The sequence below is a fragment of the Phoca vitulina genome, unplaced genomic scaffold (assembly GCF_004348235.1).
Source record: "Phoca vitulina isolate PV1807 unplaced genomic scaffold, GSC_HSeal_1.0 scaffold1, whole genome shotgun sequence".
NCBI classification, from domain to species: Eukaryota; Metazoa; Chordata; class Mammalia; order Carnivora; family Phocidae; genus Phoca; species Phoca vitulina.
Window position 1 is genome coordinate 68,204,880 of NW_022589704.1, and position 27,804 is coordinate 68,232,683.

Consider the following 27,804-nt stretch of genomic DNA (forward strand, 5'->3'; position numbering starts at 1 on the left):
TCACAAATAAATAAAATCTTAAAAAAAAAAATTAAAAAAAAAAAAAAAAGAAACACAGAATTTTATAAAAAGCCTAATTAATTTGGTCACCAGTCATACTAAAATCATGTCAATTTGTACTCACATTTTAAGCTGGAAGACCTTCAGTTAAAGTGTAAGAAAAATACATGTTTTTTTAAATCTTCACTAAGAAAGACAGAACATTTGCCAGGAAAGCAGCTGGATTAATTACAACAGCTCACACCAGGGATCTTAAATGCTAAGGATTTGATGACCACTTTGCAGCTTTCCACAGTAATGCCACAGAAACAGGCCACGGCGCCACCTGTGGTCAGTACCCCCCACGTGACACACCTGCGCTCAACGACTTACCAGTTTACCAATGCCAATGGTAAACCCGCAGCTAATGTTGAGAAAGTCAAACTTAAAATTTCTGAACATTTAAGCAAAGTGGTAGATTACTTGATTTTTTAATTTTGTAAACAGTTGGCATTATATATATAAAACAATTTAGCTTCACAGAATACATTGAAATGTTGACATTTCATTAAAAATATGGATCACTTCCAGAAAGTCTAGATTTAAAAGGAAGATGCCATTTTAGGCTTTGTTGTCACTAATGAAAAAAAGTACAGTCACAAAAGGATGTTTATTAAGAACTTTTTTTCCACAGAAGACAAAAAAGCATATTGAAAAAAATATGCACTGACAAAAACAAAGGAAAAAAATGCCTCCTGTAGCCTTATTTCTATAGGTTAATTTATGGTGCACCTAAGGTGATGTAACATAAAATTTTAGGAACTTTCTCTCTTCATAGACAAAGACCAGTGAGTTTCTGTTCTTGAATTATGTGATCAAGGAATAAACTCTCCTACAAATACGGCACAAAATCCAGGCTTCTCCTTCTAGCTCCCCTTCACAACCAATGACTACAAACAAAATTTCAAAGTATAATTTGTAACCTTCTGGTAAGTATACATTAGCTTTATCTAGACTTTCATTATTTGCCTTCTTATATAGTCTCTTGTAAGTACATTCTTCTGGGTTAACAATGTTAAAAATTAAGGTTAAAAGGTATTTATATCAATTCATCATATACCAATATTTTAGGACACCATACAGATACCTGTTAAGTCATAACTTTTCTAAAAGCAATTAATATTCCAAATACAAAAGCACTTCTTTTATTGCTTTGAACTATGCACTAAAGTAAAAACACATAGAAAGGGAACAGGTTTAACAAGGAGAAACACAGAAAAGCCCCCAAAGCTTCAAATTCAAAGTAGTCCAGTTCATTTCTTCCAGGTAAAAAAATTCACAGTGTTTCTTCAGCTTTCATATTCTAGACATTCAAATTGCCATAGTACCCTGCAAAAACTAATACATAAGCAAAATCATCAGCTGGTAACAATAAAATGGTTTTTGTTTTTGATTAATTATACTCCATAAAAGCATTTTCACAAGAGGGGAAGTTTTAAATGTTTCCAAGGCTTGTAATGTAAACAGGGATATACCAGTAGGGAAATGCTGACCCTCTAACTTCCGTATAACAAAAACAAAACAAAAACCCTGAAACACTGATGTACATGTGAAATATAATTTTCCTATAGATTCAGTTAAAAAAAATGGGATGATGCTAATTGCAACCATTTGAAACGAGAAATGAACAGTGTCCTAATCTGTCATATATGAAAATTTCCTCTCTCTTAATATCACCAAGAGTAAACTACTCTGTATAAAAATAGTGGTAGTTTTGGGCGCCTGGGTGGCTCAGTTGGTTAAGCGGCTGCCTTCGGCTCAGGTCATGATCCTGGAGTCCCTGGATCGAGTCCCGCATCGGGCTCCCTGCTCGGCAGGGAGTCTGCTTCTCCCTCTGACCCTCCCCACTCTCATGCTCTCTCTCTCTCATTCTCTCTCTCTCAAATAAATAAATAAAATCTTTAAAAAAAATAAAAATAAAAATAAAAATAAAAAATAAATAAAAATAGTGGTAGTTTTGCCCTTAAAAATGATTTGAAAGATGGGATGGGATGCCTGGGTGGCTCAGTAGTCAAGAGTCTGCCTTCAGCTCAGGTCATGATCCCAGGTTCCTGGGATTGAGTCCCGCAGCAGGCTCCTTGCTCAGTGGGGAGCATGCTTCTCCCTCTTTTGCTCCCTCTGCTTGTGCTCTCTCTCTCTCTCTCTCTGACAAATAAATAAATAAAATCTTTTTAAAAAATGACTTGAAAGATAAACTGCCAAAAACATGTCATGAAATTTAGAAGTATCTTTATGTTTAATATAAAGTCAAGTTGGTATTTGTACAAATACCGAATCATATTTGCATTTAGCTGAAAAAAACAGAAAAAGAATATGGTCTATAAAACATATTAATCCCAGTACTGATACCAGGGATCACTTAAATTTTTTGACAACTGAACACATCTAGAACACAGTGTAAATATCAGAATACTCACATCATCATATACAAAATTCACAACCCCTTGTTGCAAGTGGTCTCTTCTCCTAAAGAAATCTTTAAACAAACAAACAAAAAATATTAAAATTTTAAATATATAGTTTCAAATACTTGCACTAAAAAAATGACTAATTTCATACTCAAAAGTTTCAGTTTTTATTTAAATTAGTTAACATATAATGCAATATTAGTTTTGGGGGTACAATATCATGATTTAACAATTCCATACATCACCCAGTGCTCATCACAACAAGTGTGTTTCTTAATCCCCCCATCACCTATTTCCCCCATTCCCCTCACCCACCTCCCTTCTGGTAACCATCAGTTTGTTCTCTATAGTTAAAAGTCTGTTTCTTGGTTTGCCTCTTTCTCTCCCTCTCTTTTTCCCATTGCACATTTGTTTTGTTCCTTAAATTTCACATGAGTGAAATCATATGGCATTTGTCTTTCTCTGACTTACTTCACTTAGCTTAATACTCTCTAGCTCCATCCATGTCTTTGCAAATGGCAAGATTTCATTCTTTTTTATGGCTGAGTAATATTCCATTGGGGATATATACATACATATGTATGTGTGTGTGTGTGTATATATATATATATCTCACATCTTCTTTATCCATTTGTCAACTGATAGATACTTGGGCTGTTTCCAAAATTTGGCTATTATAGATAATGCTGTTATAAACATCGGGGTGCATGTATCCCTTTGAGTTAGTATTTTTGTATTTGGCTAAATACCTAGTAGTCCCAATTGCTGGATGGCAAAGTAGTTCTATTTTTAACTTTTTGAGGAACCTTCATACTGTTTTCTACAGTGGCTGTACCAGTTTGCATTCCCACCAACAGGGCAAGAAGGTTCCCCTTTCTCCACATCCTCACCAACACCTGTTGTTTCTTGTGTTGTTTTTAGCCATTCTGACAGGTGTGAGGTGCTTATCACATTGTAGTTTTGATTTGTATTTCCCTGATGATCAGTGCTGTGGAGCATCTTTTCATGTGTCTGTTAGCCATCTGGATGTCTTCTTTGCAAAAATGTCTATTCATTTCTTCTGCCCACTTTTTAATTGGATTATTTGTTTTTTGGGTGTTGAATTTTATAAGTTCTTTATGTATTTTGGATAGGAACTCTTTATCAAATATGTCATTTGCAAATATCTTCTCCCATCCTGTAGGTTGCCTTTTAGTTTTGTTGATTACGTCACTGTGCAGAAACATTTTATTTTGATGAAGTCCCAATAGTTTATTGTTGCTTTTGTTTCCCTTGCCTCAGGAGACCTATCCAGAAGGAAGTTGCTACAGCCGAGGTCAAAGAGGTTACTGCCTTCTTCTCTAGGATTTTTATGGTTTCATGTCTCACATTTAGGTCTTTAATCCATTTTGAATTTATTTTGTGTATGGTGTAAAAAAGTGGCCCAGTTTCATTCTTTTGCATGTTGCTGTCCAGTTTTCCCAATACCACTTGTTTTTTCCCATTGGATATTCTTTCCTGCTTTGTCGGAAGATTAACTGACCACATAGTTGTGGGTTCACTCTTGGGTTTTCTATTCTGTTCCATTGATCTATGTGTCTGTTTTTGTGCCAGCACTATACTGTTTTGATTACTACAGCTTTTAATATAACATGAAGTCTGGAATTGTGATCCCTCCAGCTTTGCTTTGCTTTTTCAAGTTTGCTTTGGCTATTCAAGGTCTTTTGTGGTTCCATACAAATTTTAGGATTGTTCTAACTCTGAAAAATATTGCTGATATTGATTGCATTTAATGTGCAGACTGCTTCGGGTAGTATAGACATTTTAACAATATCTGTTCTTTCAATCCATGAGCATGGAATGTTTTTGGTGCAATTGTAAATGGGACTGATTCCTTAATTTCTCTTTCTGCTACTTCATTATTGGTATGTAGAAATGCAACAGATTTCTGTACATTGGTTTTTGTATCCTATGACTTCACTGAATTTGTGTATCAGTTCTAGCAATTTTTTGGTGGAGTCTTTCAGGTTTTCTATATAAAGTATCATGTCATCTGCAAATAGTGAAAGTTTGACTTTTTCTTTGCTGATCTGGTTGCCTTTTATTACTTTTTGTTGTCTGATTGCTTGCTAGAACTTCCAGTACGATGTTAAATAAGAGTGGTGAGAGTAGACATCCCTGTCTTGTTCCTGACCATAGAGGAAAAGCTGTTTTTCCTCATTGAGGATGGTATTAGCTGTGGGTCTTATTCATATATGACCTTTATCATATTGAGGTATGTTCCCTCTAAACCTCTTTTGTTGAGGGTTTTTTTTTTTTAAATCATAAATGGATATTGTACTTTGTCAAATGCTTTTTCTACATCTATTGAAATAATCACATGGTTCTTATCCTTTCTTTTATTAATGTGGTATACCATGATGATTGATTTGCAAATAATGAACCACCCTTGCAACCCAGGAATAAATCCCACTTGATCATAGTGAATAATTCTTTTAATGTGCTATTGGATTCGGTTTGCTAGTATTTTATGGAGAATTTTTGTGTCCATGTTCATCAGAGATATCACCTGTAGTTCTCTTTTTTTAGAGAAATCTTTATCTGGTTTTGGTATTAGGGTATTACTGGCCTCATAAAATAAGTTTAAAAGTTCTCCTTCCTTTTCTATTTTTTGGAATAGTTTGAGAAGGAAAGGCTTTAACTCTTCTTTAAACTTGGTGGAATTCTGGGGCGCCTGGGTGGCTCAGTTGGTTAAGTGACTGCCTTCAGCTCAGGTCATGATCCTGGAGTCCCGGGATAGAGTCCCACATCGGGCTCCCTGCTCGGCAGGGAGTCTGCTTCTCCCTCTGACCCTCCCTCATCTCATGTGCGCTCTCTCTCTCTCTAATAAATAAATAAAATCTTTAAAAAAAATAAAATAAATAAATTTGGTGGAATTTGCCTAGGAACCATCTGACCCTAGACTTATGTTTATTGGGTCTTTTTTGATTACAGATTCAATTTCTTCGCTGGTTATCAGTCTATTCAAGTGTTCTATTTCTTCCTGTTTCAGTTTTAGTAGCTTATATGTGTCTAGGAATTTGTCCATTTCTTCCAGGTTGTCTAATTTGTTGACATATAATTTTTGGTAATCTTCTAATTGCATTTTTGTGGTGTTGGTCGTTATTTCTTCTCTCTCATTTGTGATTTATTTGGGTCCTTTCTCTTCTTTTTGTTAAGTCTGGCTAGAGGCTTATCAATTTTATTGTTTTCAAAGAATGAGGTCCTGACTTCATTGATCTGTTTTTTGATGTTTTAGTTTCTATATCATTTATTTCTGCTCTAATCTTTATTATTTCCTTCCTTCTCCTGGCTTTAGGTTCCTTTTGTTGTCTTTTTGTTTTTGTTTTGTTCTCCTTCTAGCTCCTTTAGGTATAAAATTAGGTTGTTTATCTGAGATTTTTCTTGCTTCTTGAGGTAGGCTGGTATTGTCATATACTTCCTGTTTAGGACCACATTGCTGCATCCCAAAGGTTTTGGACCATTGTGTTTAAATTTTCATTTGTGTCCCTGTATTTTTTCATTTCTTATTTTATTTCCTGGTTGACCCATGTTTAGTACGATGTTGTTTAACTTCCATGTATTTATGGTCTTTCCAAATATTGTCTTGTGGTTGACTTCTAGTTTCATAGTGTTGTGGTCAGAAAAGATGTATGGTAAGATTTCAATCTTTTGGTATTTGTTGAGGCCTGATTTGTGATCTAATATGTGATCTATTCTGGAGAATGTTCCATAGGCAAGTGAAAAGAATGCATATTATGCTGTTTTAGGATGGAATGTCTTGAATATATCTGTTAAGTCATCTGGTCCAGTGTGTCATTCAAAGACATTGTTTCCTTGTTTATTTTCTGTTTAGATGAGCTGTCCATTGATGTAAGCAGGGCATTAAAGTCCCCTGCTATTATTGTATTATTATCAATTAGTTCCTTTATGTGTGTTATTGTTTTATATATTTGGGTACTCTCATTTGGTACATAAATATTTACAACTGATAGATCTTATTGAATTGTCCCTTTTATTATGATATAGTACCCTTCTTCATCTCTTGTTACAGTCTTTGCTTTAAAGTCTAGTTTGCCTGATAGAAAGTATTGCTACTCTGCCTTTCTTTTGACATCCATTTGTGTGATAAATATTTCTCCATCCCCTTAATTTCAATCTGCAGCTGTCTTTAGGTCTAAAATGAGTCTCTTGTAAGCAGCATATAGATGGGTCTTATTTTTGTATCCATTCTGACACCCTATGTCTTTTGATTGGAGCATTTAGTCCATTTACATTCAAAATAATTACTGATAGATATGGATTTAGTGCCATTTTATTACTTGTTTTGTCATTGTTTCTGGAGATTTTCTCTGATCCTTTCTTGTCTTTGTCACTCTTGGTCTCTCCATTGCACTCAAAGAGTCCCCTTTAATATTCTTGCAGGGCTGGTTTAGTGGTCACAGACTCCTTTAGTTTTTTTGTCTGGGAAACTCCTTCTATTCTGAATGAAAGCCTTGCTGAATACAATATTCTTGGCTACAGATTTTTCCCATTCAGTACCTTGAATAAATCATGCCACTCTCTTCTGGCCTGCCAAGTTTCTGCTGATAAATCTCCAGCTAATCTTTGGGTCCTCTCTTCTAAGTTAAGGACTTTTTTTTTTTAAGATTTTTTTCCTCTATCACTTATATTTTGCAAATTTAATTACACTATGTCTTGGTATGGCCTGCTTTTGTTGATTTTGAAGGGAGTTCTTTGTGCCTCCTGGATCTGGATGTTTGTTTCCTTCCCCAGATTAGGAAAGTTTTCAGCTTCTTTTTTTTCTCCCCAAATAAATTTTCTGCCCCCTTTTCTCTCTCTTCTTCTTCTGGGATGCCTCTATTACAAATGTGATTGTTTGATGGAATCACTGAGTTCCCTAAGTCTATTCTCATATTCCATAATTTTTCTTTCTCTCTTTTGTTGAGCTTCATTATTTTCCATTATTTTGTGTTCTAGTTCACTAATTCATTCCTTCTTCCAGCCTGCTGCTCATTGCATCAAGCCTGTTTCCAATCTCATTTACTGCATTCTTCATCTCTGGTTGATTCTTTCTTAGCTTTTTTACCTCTGTGGTAAGGGTCTCACTGATGTCTTCTATTTTCTCAAGCCTAGTGAGTATCCTTACGATTGTTGCTTTAAATTCTCCATCAGGCATGTTACTTATATCTGTTTTGCTGGGATCTCTGGCCGTGGCCTTATCCTGTTCTTTCATTTCAGATAACTTCCTCCATCTCGGCATTTTGTCTAAGTCTCTGCTTTCTTCTATGTGTTCAAAAAGCCAGTTATGTCACTTGCTCCTGAAAGTAACTGCTTTATGAAGAAGAGGTCATCACGTAGTGCCCAGGGCCTGGCACTTCAGGGAATGTCTCTGGTGTGTGCTCCATGTGCTCTGCTCTTGTCTTTTGGCTGCTCTGTCCTTCAGGCTAGGTGTTTTCAGAGGCTCCACTTATCTGCTGTGGGCAATGTTTGGTCCTTGGCCAGACTGTGGCCAGTTTTAACTACGTGTGCTCTGGTCTGCTTCTGAAATCAGACCTAACACCACTTGCACCAGAAATGAGACCCTGCAGAATTCTCTGGTTGGGAGACACGGTGTGGGCAGGGGCTTGTGCTGGTCTTTGGGGGAAGAGCCCACCACACTGAGACTAAGGCAAGCTTGACTGAGAAGGGCAGTCCCGCCAGAGTGCGGGGGTGTGAGGTTTGGTATAAACAAGTTAGACAGCCAATGTCAGTGTTGCACTGCTTCCGGCAGGTGGCTCTGTGTTTATGCTAAGGGGCGGGAGAGGAAAATGACATCAGCCAGCTCCTTTGTTCCTGGAGAGGTGTCTCCCTGAAGGCTGCCTCTCAGGGACATGCTCTAAGAAGAGCGAATACTCTCCCGTGTGCTCCAAGCATTCCTCAGATCATTATTTCCATGCTATCTGCCCCCTGGTTGTTTGCCTGCCTTCTCTCCAGGAGAAGCACAGTGCCCTCTGGGCTCTACCCTAGCCAAGCACCCTAACCTTTAAAAGTCCAGGTTTTAAGCCCCACTGACTGCAAGAATTCACAAAACTCAGCCCCTCCCATTTTCCAACTCAATGGCTTTGGGGAAATGTTCTTTGCATTCCTGGGTGTTCCTTTCTCTCTTGCCCTTCTCCATGACCACAGCTTCCTCCTCTCTGCAGCACCCGTGATCCATTTCTCCCCTAATCTACATCTCTGCTCTTCCTACCTTCTTCAACGGAGCCTCTTCTCTCCCTTTAGTTGTGGAGTTTGTTCTGTCAATCTCCAGGTCAGTTTTTGGGGTATTTAGGATGATTTGACAGTTATCTAGCTGTGTTCGTGGGAAGAGACAAGCCTATGGTTCTCCTACTCCACTGCCTTCTTCCCTCTCTCTCTCTTCATTCTCTATCAAATCAAGTGATTTCATAACTTGGGCAACTGAGACATGAAGAAAACTTTCCAAAACTGAGCTATAACAATTTTTCACTATTCATATTACTAAATTTTTAAAGCCTTAAAACTGATTAGATTTAACAGTGAATAAAGGTGAAAAATACATACTATTACAAACTTGTTGAAGAAAATGAGAGATACTATTCAGAAACATAGCTACATAATACTGCACCCATTTTTAAATGATCAATACCTGTCAATGCTCGAAGCTTCACACAGCAAGCAACATAATCATCAAAGAAGATTCGGCCATTCTTGCTGTACCGTTTAACAATAGCAGTTAATGTTTGAGGACTCAACCTATAACCTAGAAAAAGGAATTTATACTTTAAAACTTCTAAAACCAAACACCGTAAGAGCACCACAACATTGCATTTTCTTTAAAAATAATCATAAAATAAATTTCCAAAATTCATTCCATAAAAATATATGCTAGAAACAAAGTATATTCACATTGAACTTTATCAAAGGCTTTATTACTAATAAAGTAATAAGGTGGTTAAGTGGTACATAAATATCACAATTCTAGCTTTGTAATAAAGTCAAAGCTAAGAAAACAAATAATGATCTTTTTGTGTTTTTAAAATATATTTTGATTTTTAAATAATGTCTAGAGTATTTTGTAGATTTTAATGCTTCAATATTTCAATTTCGTAATTTTATAGTTCTTTAAAGAATATCAAAGCAAAGATTATTAGTGATCTTTGCTATCATTCAAATTCTGTATTTCCTTTTTTTCTTTTTAATTTTTCATTGAGGTATAATTGGCATATAAAATTATATTAGTTTCAGATGTATGATATAATGATTCCATAGTTGTATATATTGCAAAATGATTACTACAATAAGTCTAGTTAACATCTTCAACACCAAAAACTCCAAATAATCCAATTAAATATGGGCAGAGGACCCAAATAGACATATTTCCAAAGAAGACAAGCAGATGGCCAAAAGACACACAAAAATATGCTCAACATCACTCACCATGAGGGAAATTCAAATCAAAACCACAATAAGAGACCCCCCTTACATCTGTTAGAATAGCTAGAATCAAAAAGACAAGGACTAACAATTATTGGTGAGGATGTGGAGAAAAAAACTTCCTGCAGTGTTGGCAGGAATGTAAACTGGTGCAGACACTGTGGAAACAGTATAGAGGTTCCTCAAAAAATTAAAAATAGAATTACCCTATGATCCAGTAATTCCATTACTGGATATTTACCCAAAGAAAAGACGACACTAACTCAAAAAGATATATGGAGTCCTTTGTTTACTACAGCACTATTTACAATAGCCAAATTATGGAAGCAATCGAAGTGTCCATCAACAGATAAACGGATAAAAAAGATGTGGTGTATATATATACAATGAAATATTACTCAGCCATGAAAAAAATGAGATTTTTGCCATTTGCAATAACATGGATGCACCTATATAAGGTATTATGCTAAGTGAAATAAGTCAGAGAAAGACATATGATTTCACTCATATATGGAATTTAAGAAACAAAACAAACAAAGAAAAAAGGGACAAACAAAAAAAAAGATTCTTAAATACAGAGAACAAACTGATGGTTGCCAGAGGGGAGATTAAGAGGTATAAACTTCCAGTTAAAATATAATTAAGTCAGGGCACCTGGGTGGCTCAGTTGGTTAAGCATCTGCCTTCAGCTTGGGTCATGATCCCAGGGTCCTGGGATCAAGTCCCATCTCGGGCTCTGTGCTCGGCGGGGAGCCTGCTTCTTCCTCTCCATCTGGTGCTCCCCACCTTGCTCATGCTCTCTCTCTCTGTGTCTCTCTCTCAAATAAATAAATAAAATATTTTTAAAAAATTAAGATTAAAAAAAATTAAGTCACAGGGATGAAAAATACAGCATAGGGAATACAGCCAATAAGGTCATAATATACAGTGTATGATGACAGATGGTGAATATATTTGTGGTGGACACTGAGTAATACATAGAATGGCTGAACACCTGATATAGATATGTATAGAAGTGTACATCTGAAACTAATATAACACTGCATATTAATTATATTTCAAAAAATTTGGTAAAAATAAATAGCTAAATAACTAAATAAATAAATATTAGAGATCTTACCAAGTTACAAAAGATATAATATAAATCGTGAGTACCAACAATTAGGGGAATACATTTTAATATACTCAACAGAGGAAATTCAGAAATTATTTTATCAACTAGAACGTATAAAAGATCATTTTTTGGAAAAATCATAGATAAAATGGTTTTGTTAAAGGTCTTCACTCAGAATTTATCTACAATCTTGAAATTAAATTGGGCAACAACTGGTGAAATAATATTTTCCTTAACAAATTTTAACAATCGAGATTCATCTCATCAAAGAACAAAGATGATCTGGATAGATTCTAAAGAATTTTAATATTCTTACCCATAGCAGCAATGGCTTGATTCAATTCATGATGTTCCACTGTGCCACTGTGGTCTTGATCAATAGTTATGAAGTTTTGCTTCCAGGCATTAAGAGCTGCCCAAAGTTCTTTGAATTCATTAAATCCCATTTTTCCTGTGTAATCTCTCTGATGGTTTTATTAATAAAAATAAGTTTTGATACCAAAGAGAATTTACTTGACTCAAAACTGTAAATCACTGACTAAAAAATTGCTAGTATGCTTCTGCAAGTTAGCCAGATTTAGCATATGAATAGATTCCTGCGTAAAAATGGAAAAGTATGGAATTCAAACGGGATCTTACAAAGTACTTTTAAAGTCTCCAATTTACCTTGGGGCCATTTATAGCCAACAATTGCTTGGTTATATTCAGAAAGCAATTATTCTATATTCTAGTATTTTCTATTTTTATTCAAGGATACATCCAACATGGCGATCATAATTCTGCAGGTTTCCAAACTGAAGGCTATAAAACATATTTATTATTTGAATCGGAGTCTGCCCAATTTTATCTATGTAAAATTATGACAATTTCTATTTCATAAAACAAAATGTTTATAAATGGCCAAAAATACACAATCACCCCTTATCAACAAACTTTAAATGTTAGGCATCCATAGTGAAAAAAAAAAGATAAAAATAAAAATCACTACTACTTCAAGCTACTCACATCTAGTCAGGGGATTTGGGGATAACTAAAAATTACTGTCACAGGGGAAAGGAGAGCTTCAGTTTTCCTAACACAAATGATAAGTAGGTTTTAAGTAGAAGTCTGACATATACCGAGATCACAAAACTTGAAGGAGTTAGAGATTTGATTAAAGCTTGGGGTGAAGGACTGGCCTATGATTACATCTGAAAGGCAGATGAGGGCCAGATCATAAAAGTCTTGAATGCCACCCTAAAGATTTAGACCAAAGGAAGTCACTGAAGAATTTTAAGGAGCAGAGGGGCAATTCTAAAATTTCCAATCTAGAAACATTCACTTACACTGAACAGACTACAGAGTAAAGTAAGATGAACCTGGATACAGGTAAATCATTTGCTAGTTTACTACAATCAATCAAGTAAGAAAAATATGAGCTTCTGATCTGAAGCAGCTATTTTCCCTTGGGGGAAAGAAAAGGCAGGAAGAAAAAAGTAAATATAAACTATATTAAAATCTTGGCTTATAAGAAGTATTACCACTTTCATATCTATAGAACTATAACTGAAGACTCACTAGGTAGAATTTAATTTTTCTAATCCTCATCACAATTGCATTGAACTGGTAAGCTGATTTACCTCAAGACCAATTATATCAGTCCTGATAAAAGAGATACTATGTCAGCACAATTACTAAAGCTTACAAAGTTCTTGTTAGTAGCTCCTTAAAATGAATGAATAAATAAATAAAAATGCTTAAAATTAAGTTATCTAATTTTGCTATTTGAAATTTTTATAAATAAAAAACATTTCAGCTAAATTTTAAACCCATTAAGAAAAAAATCATAAAACATTCTACAAGTTAAAATAGCTGATTTTCTTTATACAGTGTCAATGTTAGAATAGGTGGTTACAATATTTTCAGACTGACAATTCAACAGACACTCAATGAGCATTCACTATGAGCCAAGTAGTATGATTTGGTGATTTCACATAAACATACAAAAGTACTATAAGTCCCAATTTTACAAATGAAGAAACGGAAGCCCAGTATAATAAAGTTTCCCAAGTTCATAGAGCTAATAAGTGGAAGAGTCAGGATTGGAGCCCAATGCTCCTTCATACAAATACTACTCAAGTGGGAAGAAGGAGGGTGGCAAAGTTACCACGAGGACTCTCTGGATGGCATTCCATCATTTTGTCAAGCAAATGATATGTTTTGCTTTCAAGTTAACATGGCACACATCCATTACATGGGAAAATCTGAACATATGATAACAAATGGCAAACACTGAGTCTTCAAATAAGCATATCTTCAATCACAAAATAGGACTGAGTATACGTGTATATAAGATAAAATATTTTTGATAAAGAATAGAGAAGAATTTTCAGGAAAGTTAATAGATTTTCATTTCCCCCAATACCCCATTAGAATGGGCAAAAAACTAAATTTTCTAAAGTCATAAACCATTAGAAAAAAACATGAGACAGAAAACAGAAGAAAAGAATTATGTAACTTGGAAAAGTAGGATGGATGGAAGTTAACTAACCTAGATCTGAGATAGTGGCTTGATGAACACCCAATAAGAAAAGCTGAAAAGGAGCCTGATTATCCAGGAGAAGAACCAAACATGTAAGAATTAGTATTATATGTGAAAATGGGCGTGCAAGTAGAGAGAAAAATAGAAGGACCAACTGAATATCCATTTAAAGAGGATTTAGAGCCCCAAATTCCCTCCTTGCCTCAGCTCCATAGATGGATGCCATGTCTAATCTCACACCAGCAAAAATCTAGGGATTTAGTGTCTGGAGAATTCTTCGAATTTCAGGATACCAGGCACATATCCAAAGCCCTAACCACTAACCAATAACCAGTCCCCCCTAACCTCCAACCCTGATACTAACATTCACCCTAACATTAACCCTAACACTAACTCTCTGGAGAGGTCTCTGAACTGCAGGACACCAGACACATAACCTAACACTAACCCTAATCCTAATCCTAATCTTAACCACTAACCAGTAACCTACAACCCCTAAACCTAACACTAACACTAATCCTGACTCCTACCCTAACTCTAACCCTATATCTGAGAAAAGTGGCTTTTGAATATACAATAAGAAAGCCGAGAAGCAGCCTACTTCTCCGTGAGAAGATCCCAAACATTTAAGAATTGGTAGTATTTCTGAAAATGGGTATGAAGGTAGAGATAAAAACAGACCAGCTGAATATCTATTTAGGGAGCATTTAGAGCACCAAATCCCCTCTTTGCCTCAGATCCCGAGATGTCTGCAATATTTATTCTAACCTCAGCAAAACCTGGGAATTTATACTCTGGAGAGGTCTCTGAACTGCAGGATATTAGGGACATACCCAAACCCCTAAATCCAATCCCCCAACACCTAACCTCGAACCCAAACCCTCACCCTAATACTAACCCTAACCCTAACCATCTGGAGAGGTCTCTGAACGGTAGAATACCAGGCACATACCCTACCTAACCCTAACCCTGACCCTAACTCTCACCCTAATCTTAACCCTAGATCTGAGAAACTGGTTCCCAAACACATGATAAGAAAAGCTGAGAACCAGCCTAATTATCCTAGAGAAGACCCCAAACATTTAAAAATTGGCAGTATTTTCAGAAAGCAAGTGTTAAGATAGAGATAAAACCAGGAGGACCAATTGAATATCTATTTAAAGAGTATTTAGAGCCTCCAACCCTCCTTGCCTCAAATTGGTAGATGGCTGCCATGTCAATTCTCACTCCACCAGAAGTCTGGGGTTTTATTCTCTGGAGAGGTCTGGGAACTGCAGGATACCAGGCACATACTGGAACCCTAACCCCAGGCTATCTGGTAAAAATAAGGCATTTAAGTGACAGTTTATCAAAGACTAAGAACCCTGCTGAGTCTTCCCTCCTCCTTTCCTACCAGACAACCAGCCCAAAAGGAAATCTCTAAACATACTGTTGCATAACAAACTGCCCCGCCAAACCACCAGACATGGAAGTCTACAGTCAATACCAAACCATGACCTCAGAGCTTCTCACCTGCATTTTAGTTCAATATGTGCAACCAAGGATCATCAGACACCTGAGAAAAGCCATCTAACATGAAAGACAACGAAACAAACTGGAAAAAAATTTGGAGGAAACAGTTGGTGAAAGAAGAAAAAACTCTGAAAAATGCATTAACAACAAATACAAAAATACAGTTTCAGAGAGATAGGGAAGACATCACATACATGAATAAAGAAGAGAAGCTCTTGCATTTTAAGAACATGATAGCAGATAAAAAAAAAAAAAAAAAACTCAATAGAAGATTCAAAAAATAAAGCTGAGGAAATCTCCCCACAGAGGAAAACCAGAGATAGGAGAAAAAAATATTAAGAAAAGCGACCAGTCTAAATGACAGACATTCCAGAAGCAAAAATTGAGAAAACATCACTAAAGAAAATGTCTCAGAACTAAAGCAAATGAATTCCCAGTCTGGGAATGCCCACTGAGTTCCCACACAACACAACCAGGCACATCATTATGAAATTCCAAACCTGGCACGAAGAGAAGATCTCACAAGCCTCCACAGTGAAAAAATTGACATACTGGCAGGAAACAGAAGATAAAGTAACAGTGGATGCTAGAAACAATGGAGCAATGTCTTTAAAATTCTAAATGAAAATGATCTGTAATGCAGAGTTCCATACCTGGTCACTTAATTCTGTGGACAGAATGAAAGCATTTTCAGATAAAGTCTTAAAAAGACTTTCCTCCCATGCACTCTCTTACTGAGAAGCTAGTTACTTTTATATTTTATTGTATTTTTTAAAATGACTAGAGATGAAATAAAAGGGAGATCCAACTCAAAAGGGCATGGAAAGTCAGTTCCAGAATGATGGTGAAGGAATGATAGGTTTGCAGCTATGCATAGAAAGTAGACCACAATAAAAAGCTCCAGAATGATGATTAATTTCAGAAAAAGTAAAACAGTATATAAAAAGGGAAATTAGTCATACATTATCACAAGACAGAAAAAGAACATTTAGAAAATAACAATAAGGCAAGTACTGATTACTGACCTAACAAAAATTACTATACAGCTATATTGGATGGAGTAAGATTGGGAAGCATTCCAGTGTGGAGTACTGGGACAAGAGTGAGTTTCAAGCTCCAAGAGAGTTAATTCTCATCTTCCATAGCTGGATATCAATTGTTAATCATTAAAACTGAAAATCTATAGTGATAAAAGGATGCTATTTTGAGATCTGGAGGCAAATTTCAAAAGAATCAGCTGCAAAAGCTGAATGAGATTTCCTCTAAGAGTGGTTAATATCAGGGAGATAATTATGCACAAGGAACAGTTATTTTCACAATAAGCTTTGCATAACTATTTGACTCTTTAAATTATGTGCATATACAACTGTGATAAAAAGATTTTAAAAAGTATTTTAAAAGGGGGGGGGGAATGATCTCACGAGAATAAGTTCCATTAATTCCAGACTGTGTCAAACATTTCTGAAGTTCCTCAGCATCCACTTCACCATCCTGTCAAAAAATAATTATAATCAGATTTAATGCACAATTATATCAAATCATATTAATATGCTAATTGGCTGTTTTAGGCCAATCAATAAATATGCATTCTTTAAAACATTACTCTACAATCAACTACAAAATTATAGAGGTAATTACTGACAGCAAAGGCATATTACAAAACAGCATAGAAAATAATTTTTTCATAATCAACTTATATTCTATTAATATTTAAGCACTTCAAGTATAATTTATTTTTTCTACTTCTGAGAAACAGCATAATCATTCTGACCTATAATAGGTCAAAATATTATCTTGTGAGAATCATTGTACCTCTACTTAAAATGGAAAAATGACCAAAATGTGTTCAGAAAAATCTCAAAAATGTTCCCCTAATGCCCTTCTCATGGGATATGAAGCTGTAACTGGAAGGAGAGAATAACTTCCCCCCCAATCCCCCCATTACCCCCAGCAAAATTTTGGAGTCATCCTGCATCTTGTTGCTATTCTTCTGATTATTTCCCAAACATTCTTGTTTGAACTTATTATGGGAAATAAAAATTTTTTAACGCAAACAAGAAATCACAATGGAAGTGAAACAGGTTGAATATTCTCATTATGTTTCAGTACCTCCTCCTATTTTCTACAAAAATATACAGAGTAAATTACTTGGAAGCATCATAAACACTGTCACAAATGCAAAACAACAGCTCTGATATAGGATCAGGGAAGCAAATTTAAAACAGGAACTTTGTAAGAGTTCATTTTTGTAAGAGACCTGGGAAATAAAGAAAATTTTTACAACCAACTTCCAAGAAGTATTATAAATACTCATATTCTAATGAATCTTTAACAAGGAATTCCTTATAACAAAAATTCCAGTGGTTCTCTCAGGAATAAAAAAAATTAAATTCTTTCCATTGGATCATCCATGTGCCTACAGAGAGTATCTACGTGCTCCTTTCTCTGCTATGCATAGTTCCGGGATTTGATTACAAAACTTCAATAAATTCTAGACTAAGAAAATTACTTTAAAAAAATTAGCCATATGTTTAGAATTAAAAGTAGGTTAGCAACTTTTCCTCCAATGATAAAGACTTTAGAAGGAATTTTTATTTAAACAATTACCTACTTTCCTATTATATCAAACCATTATTATATTTCAAGACTTTGAAAAACTACGCACACACTTCTAACATGATCTAAGAAATCATCAGTAAACAAAACAAAACAAACAAAACAACCAATGAAGTCCTCAGCTGCCACTGTCAATGGTATCTCACTGAAATGATGGCACAGATGCCAAGTCACTGTCAGTTACTGCAGAGTAAATTTTGAAAACACTCTTTTACAAATTATTAAAACAGAAGCAAAAGAAGGAAATGACTTTTCTCTTTTTTAATTTAAAAAGGTCTCCTATCTTCACTACACTAAATATAACATGTTTATAAATTGCCTCTTTCTTTAACTTTCTTTTTTTTTTGAAGATTTTTTTTTTTTTAGATTTTATTTATTTATTTGAGAGAGACAGAGAGACAGAGATAGTGAGAGAGAGCACAAGTGGGGAGGAGAGGGAGAAGCAGGCTCCCCACAGAGCAAGGATTTATTTGTCAGAGAGAGAGAGAAAGAGACAGAGAGCACAAGCAGGGGGAGCAGCAGGCAGAGGGAGAAGCAGGCTCCCTGCTGAGTAAGGAGCCCGATGTGGGACTCGATCCCAGGACCCTGGGAATCACGACCTGAGCTGAAGGCAGACGCTTAACCGACTGAGCCACCCAGGTGTCCCTTTCTTTAACTTTTATTAAGCGGGAAAATGTTACTAAACCTGAGAATAAAATTAGTGAGAATTACTAAGCTTCATCAATTTTATTCCTCATTTATAAAAATAACACATTGTGCAAACAGGCTCAAAATTAAAACTTTCTATAAAAGAGCAATTCAAATTTACTAAAACCCTTGACCAATACAATTAAAATGAAGCAAATCAATCCTATGTGGTCCGATGATAACAGGAGCTTCTTTTGTAACATTTCACAGAAAAGTCCACTTAGCACATAGAGGACCTTTCTCTGGATTCTTTCTGTACATTCAAAGACAAAGAAGGGACCCTGAAGAGTATGGAAATTCTTTCGTAGAGAAAGAACAAAGATTATAGAGGAAGCAAAGTTGAAAAGTAGTACGTTTAAAAGACCCAGAAAAAGTCATTATAAATTTGAGTTAAGGAATATAAATAGTATTTTAGTCCTTGTTAACCCTTTTGAATGAGTGAAACTAAGAAACACATCTCACTGTTTTCTCTCCCACAAAATAAAAAAAAGAGCTTTAAACTCCATGCATCAAATTTTTACATGCTTATTTATCTGCAAGGTCTATGCTTCCTTCCCCACGCTGCTTTGCACTGCTACAAGGTAGAATGCAGTCTGTCTGTGTCTTGTACTTCAGAACTGAATGTGTAATCTTCCTATGAAAAACCAAGATTATTATTTTACCAGAGTTCAGAATTAAATGCTATAAAACTCAGGGCATTTTCCATTACATTCATCAAAAGGTCCCAGTGCAGGGGCACCTGGGTGGCTCAGTCTGTTGAGCACGGGACTCTTGTTTCCCCTTCCGATCATAATCTCGGGATCCTGGGATTGAGCCCCAAGGGCGGTTCCACACTCAGCTGGGAATCTGCTTGAGAATCTCTCCCTTTCCCTCTGTCCCTCCCCCCACTTTCTCTCTCTCCCTTTCTCTGTCTCTCAAAAATGAATAAATCTTTTTAAAAAATTGGTATTTATTCATCATAGATTTTTTGCATTAATTTTTTAATATGGGGTTAAAACATTATTTATCACAATTATTAAATTTTTTAAGCCCCCTTCAATTTAAAGGTGAGTCTCTCATTTGCCTTACCCTAGCTGGACCTTAAGCCACTTAGCAATACAACAGCAAGTTAGGGGACCTTCTATGGCAATGGAGAAGGAAAATAATTGTGAGAGAAAAAGACATTTATTTCTCTAACTAAATATATGTGAGGCTCATTGCTTTATTTGAATAGTTTCTGTTTTTCAAACTGTATGAAGCTAATTTATACATATGAAATTCCAAACTTAAATTGGGTTTGGGTACATCACATAGAAGCAAAAACTAGGAAGTAGAGTGAGGGCAGATGTGAAGTCGGGCAGAGGGCATGCTTCTGAGGACTTCACAAGGCATGGGGAATGTGAGTGGCTCACTGCCTGAAAGCAGGAAGTGAGATGGGACATTCTACTCAGGACAAGGGGCAAAACAAAACAAACAAAATATACTATAGACTGTTGTCTGATGATACCACTTCTGAGAAGTGGAAGGCTTAGGAAAGCAGGACTAAAATGCTAAGCTAAGCTACCCCCCCCGTTTGCTGATGGGATCTGCAATACCACTGCCAGGTAGGTGGTGTATTTCATGAACTGTCATGAAATCGGATTCTGGACACAATCAAGGTGGGGACAATCACAAAACCACTAGATAAGGAAGAATGACATGAGGACCAAAGCTACTTTGTACAGACAGTTAAGGAAAGCCTCACTGAGGCTGATAAAGTGAATTCACCTATAACTGAATCACTGATAAGTGAATTTCCTTATAGGGTGAATTGACTTATTCATTCATAAAGTGAATTTCGAAGAAGATCTGAAGGAAGTAAAGGAGCAAGCTATGCAGATATCTGAGGGAAGAGTGTTCTAGGCCTGAGCTGTCCAATATAGTGGCCACTAGCCATATATTCCACTGTGCACTGAAACATGGCTAGTCTGATCTGAGATGTTCTGTAAGTGTAAAATACATGCCAGATTTCGAAGACTTAGTAACAACAAAAATATACAACACCCTATTAATAACTTTTATATTGATTACATATTGGTATATTAGTATTTCTGATATATTGGGTTAAATAAAATATATTATTAATTTCACTTTTTTGTTTTTACTTTTTAAAATGTACTAACAGAGGCTTCAAAACTACATATGTGGCTTATGTTTGTGGCTCTTGTTATGTTTACTTTGGACAGTGCTGTTCTAGGCAAAGAGAACAAGCATAAAGATCAGAGAATGCTCTCTCAGTGTTACCATAATCTTCACCTGTTTACCTTTAGCACTTCTTTCCTGGTACCATTATCATTCCCTGTGTGTCTGTCTCCCTTACTAGACAGAACTCTTCTAAGTCAGGATCTGAGTTTCACTCATCTTTGCATCCCCAAGCCCTAGCACAGTACATAGTACAAAGCAGGTTGGTTGTCTGGTGGAATGAAGACAATTACCACTGGTTCTTCGTTCAACTATAGTCATTTCTAACAGTTTGTGGCCACGTCCATTTACTATTTCAAAAGGCTGAAAATATTACAACCTCGCATTCAAGTGTTGATTAAATTTAAAAAATCTAAAATCTAATTAATGAGTGAAATTCTATTTTACATGAGCTTTTTCAGTATTCTGGGGGTCCGAAAAACAACCTGAACAGCTTTTCTACAGTTATTACCCCCAGAAAGCATTCTCCTAGTATACTACACTACCTCATACTCATATTTCATACATTTTATGAGAACATGTTACCTTAATTGACTAACAGACTAACAAGTAATGTCTTCCTAAATTATATGTAGAAAACCTAAGTGATCTTTTTGGATCTCCTTACTGCAGTTTGAGCTAATGATAATCACCAACTCTATAAACCCTAACCAAAAAAAGAGCATTAGTGGTAGAAAACTACATTTTCTAATTGAATAAGAGCTTTAATTATTAGTTAGATAATGAACAAAAAATTAGTTGCCATTGGTTAGGTTAACTAATAGGCAGCAAGATTTTGAAATGATACCCAAGTTCAAGTTCTCTTTGTTCAGTTATTGAACCTTAATCTCCACTTACTCATTTATAATAAAAGGGTACATCCATCCTGCCTACCTCACAGAGCTGCTGTGTGAAAAAGCAGAAGCAGTATGCACACTCAAGTTAAAGTTGTTGGTATTACTGACATGCATGTGTGTGTGTGCATGTGTGTGTGTATGTGTATTTGCAAAGGTACAAACCAGAATTTCCCCTTATCAACTGATGATTGAATCACTACTGTTCAAAAAATGTTATCCAATAAAAAGGAACACTGTAGAAACCTTTAATTGGACATTTCTCATAGAACATCATTAATTATGAGACCATCAAAAAAAAAAATACAGATGCAGAAGTGAGTTCAGTAAACTCACCTGATTCCTTAAAGCTAGGCAAAATTCAACATACAAAAGAATTGCTTAAATATTTAGACTAAGCATTGAAGATGAGACAGTTTATGCATCCATCTAATATATTTTTTTATTTTACATTTTTTTTTATTTTATTATGTTATGTTAATCACCATACATTACATCATTAGTTTTTGATGTAGTGTTCCATGATTCACTGTTTGTGTATAACATCCAGTGCTCCATTCAGTAGGTGCCCTCTTTAATACCTATCACCATGCAATACGTGCCCTCCTTAATACCCATCACCAGGCTAACCCATCCCCCCATCCCCCTCCCCTCTAGAACCCTCAGTTTGTTTCTCAGAGTCCATAGTCTCTCATGGGTCATCTCCCCCTCCGATTTCCCCCCCTTCATTTACCATCTAATACATTTATTGAATAATTAATATATTCCTAGTGCTTACTTGGTAAGGTAGAAAATGACAAGGGCCATGTCCTCATGGAGTTTTACTATTCAAAAGCACAAAACTAGGGGTACCTGGGTGGTGCAGTCGGTTAAGCATGCCACTGTTGGTTTCAGCTGAGGTCATGATCTCAGGGTCATTAGATCAAGCGCCCCCACCCCCATCAGGTTCTGCACTTAACGCGAAGACTGCTTGAGATTCTCTCTCTCTCCTTCTCCCTCTGCCCCTCTCCCCACCTAAAATAAATAAATCTTCAAAAGCACAAAACTATTAAAAATTTAAGGCAAGTATCAAATAGTACAAACATGCAAATTATTGTTCACAACTGTAAGCCTGAAAGAGTTCAGAAGTCAAATAAAAGTCTCTAAATATATATGCCTAGTTCCTATGTTTTAAGTTGTAATTTTGTAAAATAGATTATATAGTCAATTATAGATAACAGATTTATTCCCCACATTACACTACTTAAGAGTTCTTTGCAGATAAGAATGGTATCATGTAACAGCATTGCATTTAGCTGCAAAAAATAGAAAATACTATCGAAGAGGTTTAAACCAATAAGGGTTTATTGTTTTATACAAGAAGTCTGAGGCTAGGCAGAACAGGACTGTATGGCAACTTCACAATGCCATCACTCTCTTTACATTTTTCTGTATATCCCATCCAAAGGCCTTTATCTCAAGCTTGTTGACTCAAGGTACCCAGATCGCTGCCGCACTTCCCATACCTCAAGTTCCCTTTGCAGGCAGGAAGAATTAAGGAGCAAAAAGGGCCAACAATAGTTGCCAGGAAGGTTTTTCTCATTTAGGAAAGGAAAGCATCCTAAAGAAATTACACCTACAACGCAATGGCCAGTCCTGTGGCACACGGCTACCTTTACAAGATTCAAAGGCGTCCGGGATGGTATTAGGGTTTTTCCAACTCCTACCACAGAAGGGAAAAAGAGGTTGTGAATGGAATTGGGGTCACCAAAATAAAGTGTCCACCATATATAATAATTCTGTGTATATCCTCTATTTCTAGCTAAGCATATGGGATCTAGTGAACACTAAAGTGAATGAATAATAAATGAAAAATGTTATCAAAGTTCTGTGAAATTCTAACTATTCCATAAGTTTTTCTTGGTGAGTCTAAAAGAAGAGATACGGACTGTGACTAAGACTCAAGTGTGAATCTGTCTCTTCTCACTAGTCTGATATTTGAACCTCCATTCTGCTCTGTTGTCTTTACCCTTTCTTGACTGGTTTACCATCAAGTCTCTCCCAGAACCATTCACAATTTAAAAATCTCCTTTTTGATACTCTGTCCCAGCTTCTTCAAGGAGACTAACATGTAGATCACGTAGATCTCTTTTCCCCAATCCTCTTTGGCTCAGTCGTCATGCACCACAGTTTCCAGTCTTAGTGAAATGAACAATGTGTCAGGCATCACACTAACAGACTTCTAAAAATGAAATAATTGGGGCACCTGGGTGGCTCAGTCGATTAAGTGTCTGCCTTCGGCTCAGGTCACGATCTCGGGGTCCTAGGATGGAGAGCCCCGCGTTGGGCTCCCTGCTCAGTGGGGAGTCTGCTTTTCCCTCTGCCCCTCGCCCTGCTCATGCGCTCTCTCTCTCTCTCACATAAATAAATAAAATCTTTTAAAATAAATAAGTAAATCTTTTTAAAAATTAAAAAAATAAAATAATTATGACTACCCTCATCTCTGATCTCAAGAGAAAAATTAGTCTAGATAAGTTTAAAATATAAATTTCAAATACATTTAAAATGACATACTAAGTAATAGAGTTGACATTTATTTTTTTTGAAGATTTTATTTATTTATTTAATTGACAGAGAGAGAGACAGCAAGAGAGGGAACACAAGCAGGGGGAGTGGGAGAGGGAGAAGCAGGCTTCCCGCCAAGCAGGGAGCCCGATGTGGGGCTCCATCCCAGGACCCTAGAACCATGACCTGAGCCAAAGGCAGCAGAGTTGACATTTCTTTTAAACAGCAATCCTTTCAAAAACTGATGTTTGTGCCATATATTTAACATCTCACCTGTCCAGCAACAGCAGTGAAGTATGTCCACATGGGGTCTCCCGCTGAGGAATAACTATCAGAATATGCTGGGTATCCACCACGTAGCAGGTTTGGCCCTGTTCCTGGCACTGGCTGTCCCATTTGCATCTGCATTCCTGGCATCTGACCACTAAAATTTCCAAACTATAAGAGTGAAAAAGGATAAGGTTACTAATACAAATATTACCTGTTATCCACCAAAATTGGCTTAAAAGAAAATATTTATGAGGAGTCCACTGAAAAGCAAGAATAAAAAGAAATACTAAAAGCAACCGAATTCACTATCACAAAAGCTGTTAGCTACAAAATGCTAGATGTCCTGCATTAGGACATAATTCAGTTCATTAACACATTATCCAACATCAAAAGAAGTGTACCAGAAAAAAGAACTTTCTAGCCTCTGAGAACTTAATCTAACAGATGAACATAAAGCACACTTTTTAAGTGTTTACCATCAACATCACCGAAATAAACAAAAAGCAAAAAAATTTCACCTACAGTCAAACTAAGAAGTAGTATACTTCAGATACATACTTAGAAGAATACATGGTAAATATAATGAAATTGTGAACTAGTCATGGGAAACTGTATAGAATGCAAACATCCTCTCCATCAGAAAATATTTATTTTTAAAAAAGCAAGACACCAATAAACAGATCAATCAAGTGATTAATTCCAACAACAGTCTTCAAAACTAATAAGAAAAACAGTAAGAATACCAACAAAAATAATACACAGCTAATATTTACTGAGAGTTTATAGCCCAGGTACTAAGTACTTTCCATTATGTGCTTTGATTTTCCAAAAACTTTATGAGGTATGAAACTACTATGTCCTTTTTGTCATTGAGAACCTAAAACTTCACAAGGTTTCCTAAATTGGCTAAGGTCAAATAACTAGTAAGAAGGAGACCATAGTTCAAATGCAGGTATTCTGATGGTTGTTTCCTACTATGGCTATGACTTCTCTCTACTTTTCTCACTTTGGAACTTGGTATACATTTTTAATACCTTAGAAAGGCATTTTACTGAGCATTTTTATGAGTCTGGAAGAGAAAGAAGTATCAAGATTGTTTGTTATTCCATATTGAACAAAAATCTTGACCTGCATCCTTGAAGGATGATTTCTGCCAGAAAGCAAAAAGAAAAAAAAAGAATTCTAAATTGGGCGGTGGCGGGGGGGAGGGGAGGAAGCAAGGAGTCAAAAGGTCGGATACTACCAGTAGTTTGAAGAACTGTGCGGCTGGATGTATAAGGGTAAAGGTATGGAGGAAGTGTTAGAGCTCCAAAAAATGCACTCCAAACTCCAGGAAATACACAACTAGATTACGAAGCAATTAAGTACAAGTAAACAGTAAATGTTAAAACAATATAATGGATTAAAAACAAAAAAAGATGGGATTTTTTTCAAAGTTGCTTCTTTTAAAAGGAGAAAAGACCATCAAAAGAGACCCAAAAAGGCAATTTCAGGAATTAAAGTATATAACCACAAATTACAAACTTCCAACTCTCAAAGGAGACTAAGGATAAACAATTATGTAAGAAAGAGTAACCTAATCCTTCCCACCTCCCAAAAAAGTCTAGAACAGATTGCCCTTGGTAGAATAGTAAAAATTAAGAGACATTTGGCATATCTTAATTTATCCATAAGCAACTTAAAGGACAGAAAACAAGAAGTGGCCAAAAATTCAGAAAGAGGACGTCTAGCAAAACTGAGGAAGGTGGGGGTGGACCACAAAATATTACTGGAACAAGAAAAGGGTGCTTTTGTTCCTCCAATCCAGGAAGAAATTTTCCAAAATCACAGCACCATCCCTGCCTCACAAGGACTCGCTTAAAGGGACCCCAGGGACCAGAAAACCTGTGGCTCCCTGCTCAACCCTGGCCCCAGGTTCCAACACCGCGCGGTGCCTCAAACCCGCGGAGTACCAGAGACCCGTCAAACCAAGCGGAGGGAGGGGGCGGACCCCGCACGCTGGCACCGCCCGCGGAGGCGCACCGCCCGCGGAGGCACCCCACCCCGCGGGGGCGGAGGCGGCGGAGAAGCTGCCCGGACTCACCGCTCCTCCGTATCCCGGGTAGGCCATGACGACGCGAGCAGGCGTCCCCCGTCACCCTTCTAGTCAGCGTCAGCCCTACTGGGGAAAGGCGAAGCTGCAGGTGCAGGGCAGATGCAGAGGCAGGTGAGACTGAAAGACGCGCTTGCAATGCGGTTTACTTCCCTGAGAGCGCCCCTTCCCGGAGTCCAACCCCGCCCTTCTCGGTTCCGATTGGCTGAGCTCCGCCCTTCGGAGCCCAGGCTGCCGAAGCCCGCTCCTTCCCGGAGTCTAGTCCCACCCATCTCATCTCTGATTGGCTTCACGCACCCAGCCCCCTTTTGTTCGGCTCCTATTGGCTCGCTCAGGTCTCGCGCTCTCTCCTCACTAAACTACAGAAGGCTTTGCTCCGGGAACATTCACTCTTTTTGGCTAGGCTCTCCACGCTGGAGTTCCCTTTCTCCCGAGAACTCGCAAACCCGCCAGTCCATGACTTCTTTTAGTCTACTCCTCTGTTCTTTTGAGCTGGACTTCTAAATCTACATCTGTGAATTTCAAAACTTTCCATTACTCACATTTATTTTTGCGTAGTGTTGATGTCACAACACCAAAACTTTGAAGGCTTTATCTCTGCCCCAAGGGGAGTGCTTCTGAGCTAAAACCCACTTGATGCGAAATTTTACCAAAAGGTTACTTGTAGTTTGGTGGATAAATGGCGAATAGAGTTGCCAGAGTTAGCAAATAAAAATACAGGATGTCCAGGTAAATTCCATTTTCAAATAAACAATGATTTTTTTAAATGTACTTATCCCAAATATCACACGAGACATACGCTTACTGTAAAAAAAATTATTCACTGTTTATACATTAATATACAGGATAGCCTGTATATTTTCTGACAACTCTACCAATGACTCACTCTTAGGATGTGCCTCCTAATTATATCCACTGATGGGAACAGCTTGGTTTTTATCACTTGGTGAAAAGTTAAACAGTTACTTTAATTTATTAAGTAATAGTACTTGACAGTTCTGCTTTACTCTGGAACTCAGATGAATGTTGTAGCTCTGGCTTTAAAAGGACAGGATGCACATATACATACACCAAACAACAGGGCAGGTGTAGCTTTAGCTTAAAAACAAAGAAAAAGAGCAGGATGATATTATCTCTGAAGCATATGACAACCGCTAAAATGTTTCTTAAAAATAAGGATGTGGGGGGAAAGGTTAACTGTCTATTAGCAGAGGAAAACCACCTTGCAAAGCTGAGTAATAATTGCCCAGCTACACTACAGAGAAGGAACATGTTGTACCTTGTGAAACTTAATTTTATCAGGGAGAGGCAGAGAGAAAGGAAGATTGCTAATGTACAAGCCGCTCTTGAGAAAGTGTGTGTTAGTTCCTCTTAACACAGTAAGAAATAATTTAGGCAATAAGGTTAGATTATTAGAATAAATAAATAGAGGGAGACGATAAAACCTACTTGATAAGAGGGAAAACATATGACTGTTAAAGCATCAAGTGATA

At 36.7% G+C, this 27,804-nt stretch overlaps 1 protein-coding gene across 1 annotated transcript; it reads right to left on the reverse strand.

Moving 5' to 3' along the window:
• GCA (grancalcin) lies at nt 1-26,878 on the reverse strand. The gene is made up of 8 exons (XM_032409364.1): nt 26,303-26,878; nt 24,223-24,387; nt 16,471-16,540; nt 11,774-11,817; nt 11,333-11,480; nt 9,115-9,228; nt 2,457-2,515; nt 1-1,377 (listed from the first exon to the last, which is right to left on the reverse strand). The coding sequence occupies exons 1-8, from the start codon at nt 26,327-26,329 to the stop codon at nt 1,351-1,353; spliced, it is 654 nt and encodes a 217-aa protein (XP_032265255.1). The 5' UTR covers nt 26,330-26,878; the 3' UTR covers nt 1-1,350.
• Nucleotides 26,879-27,804: the final 926 nt, after the last annotated feature.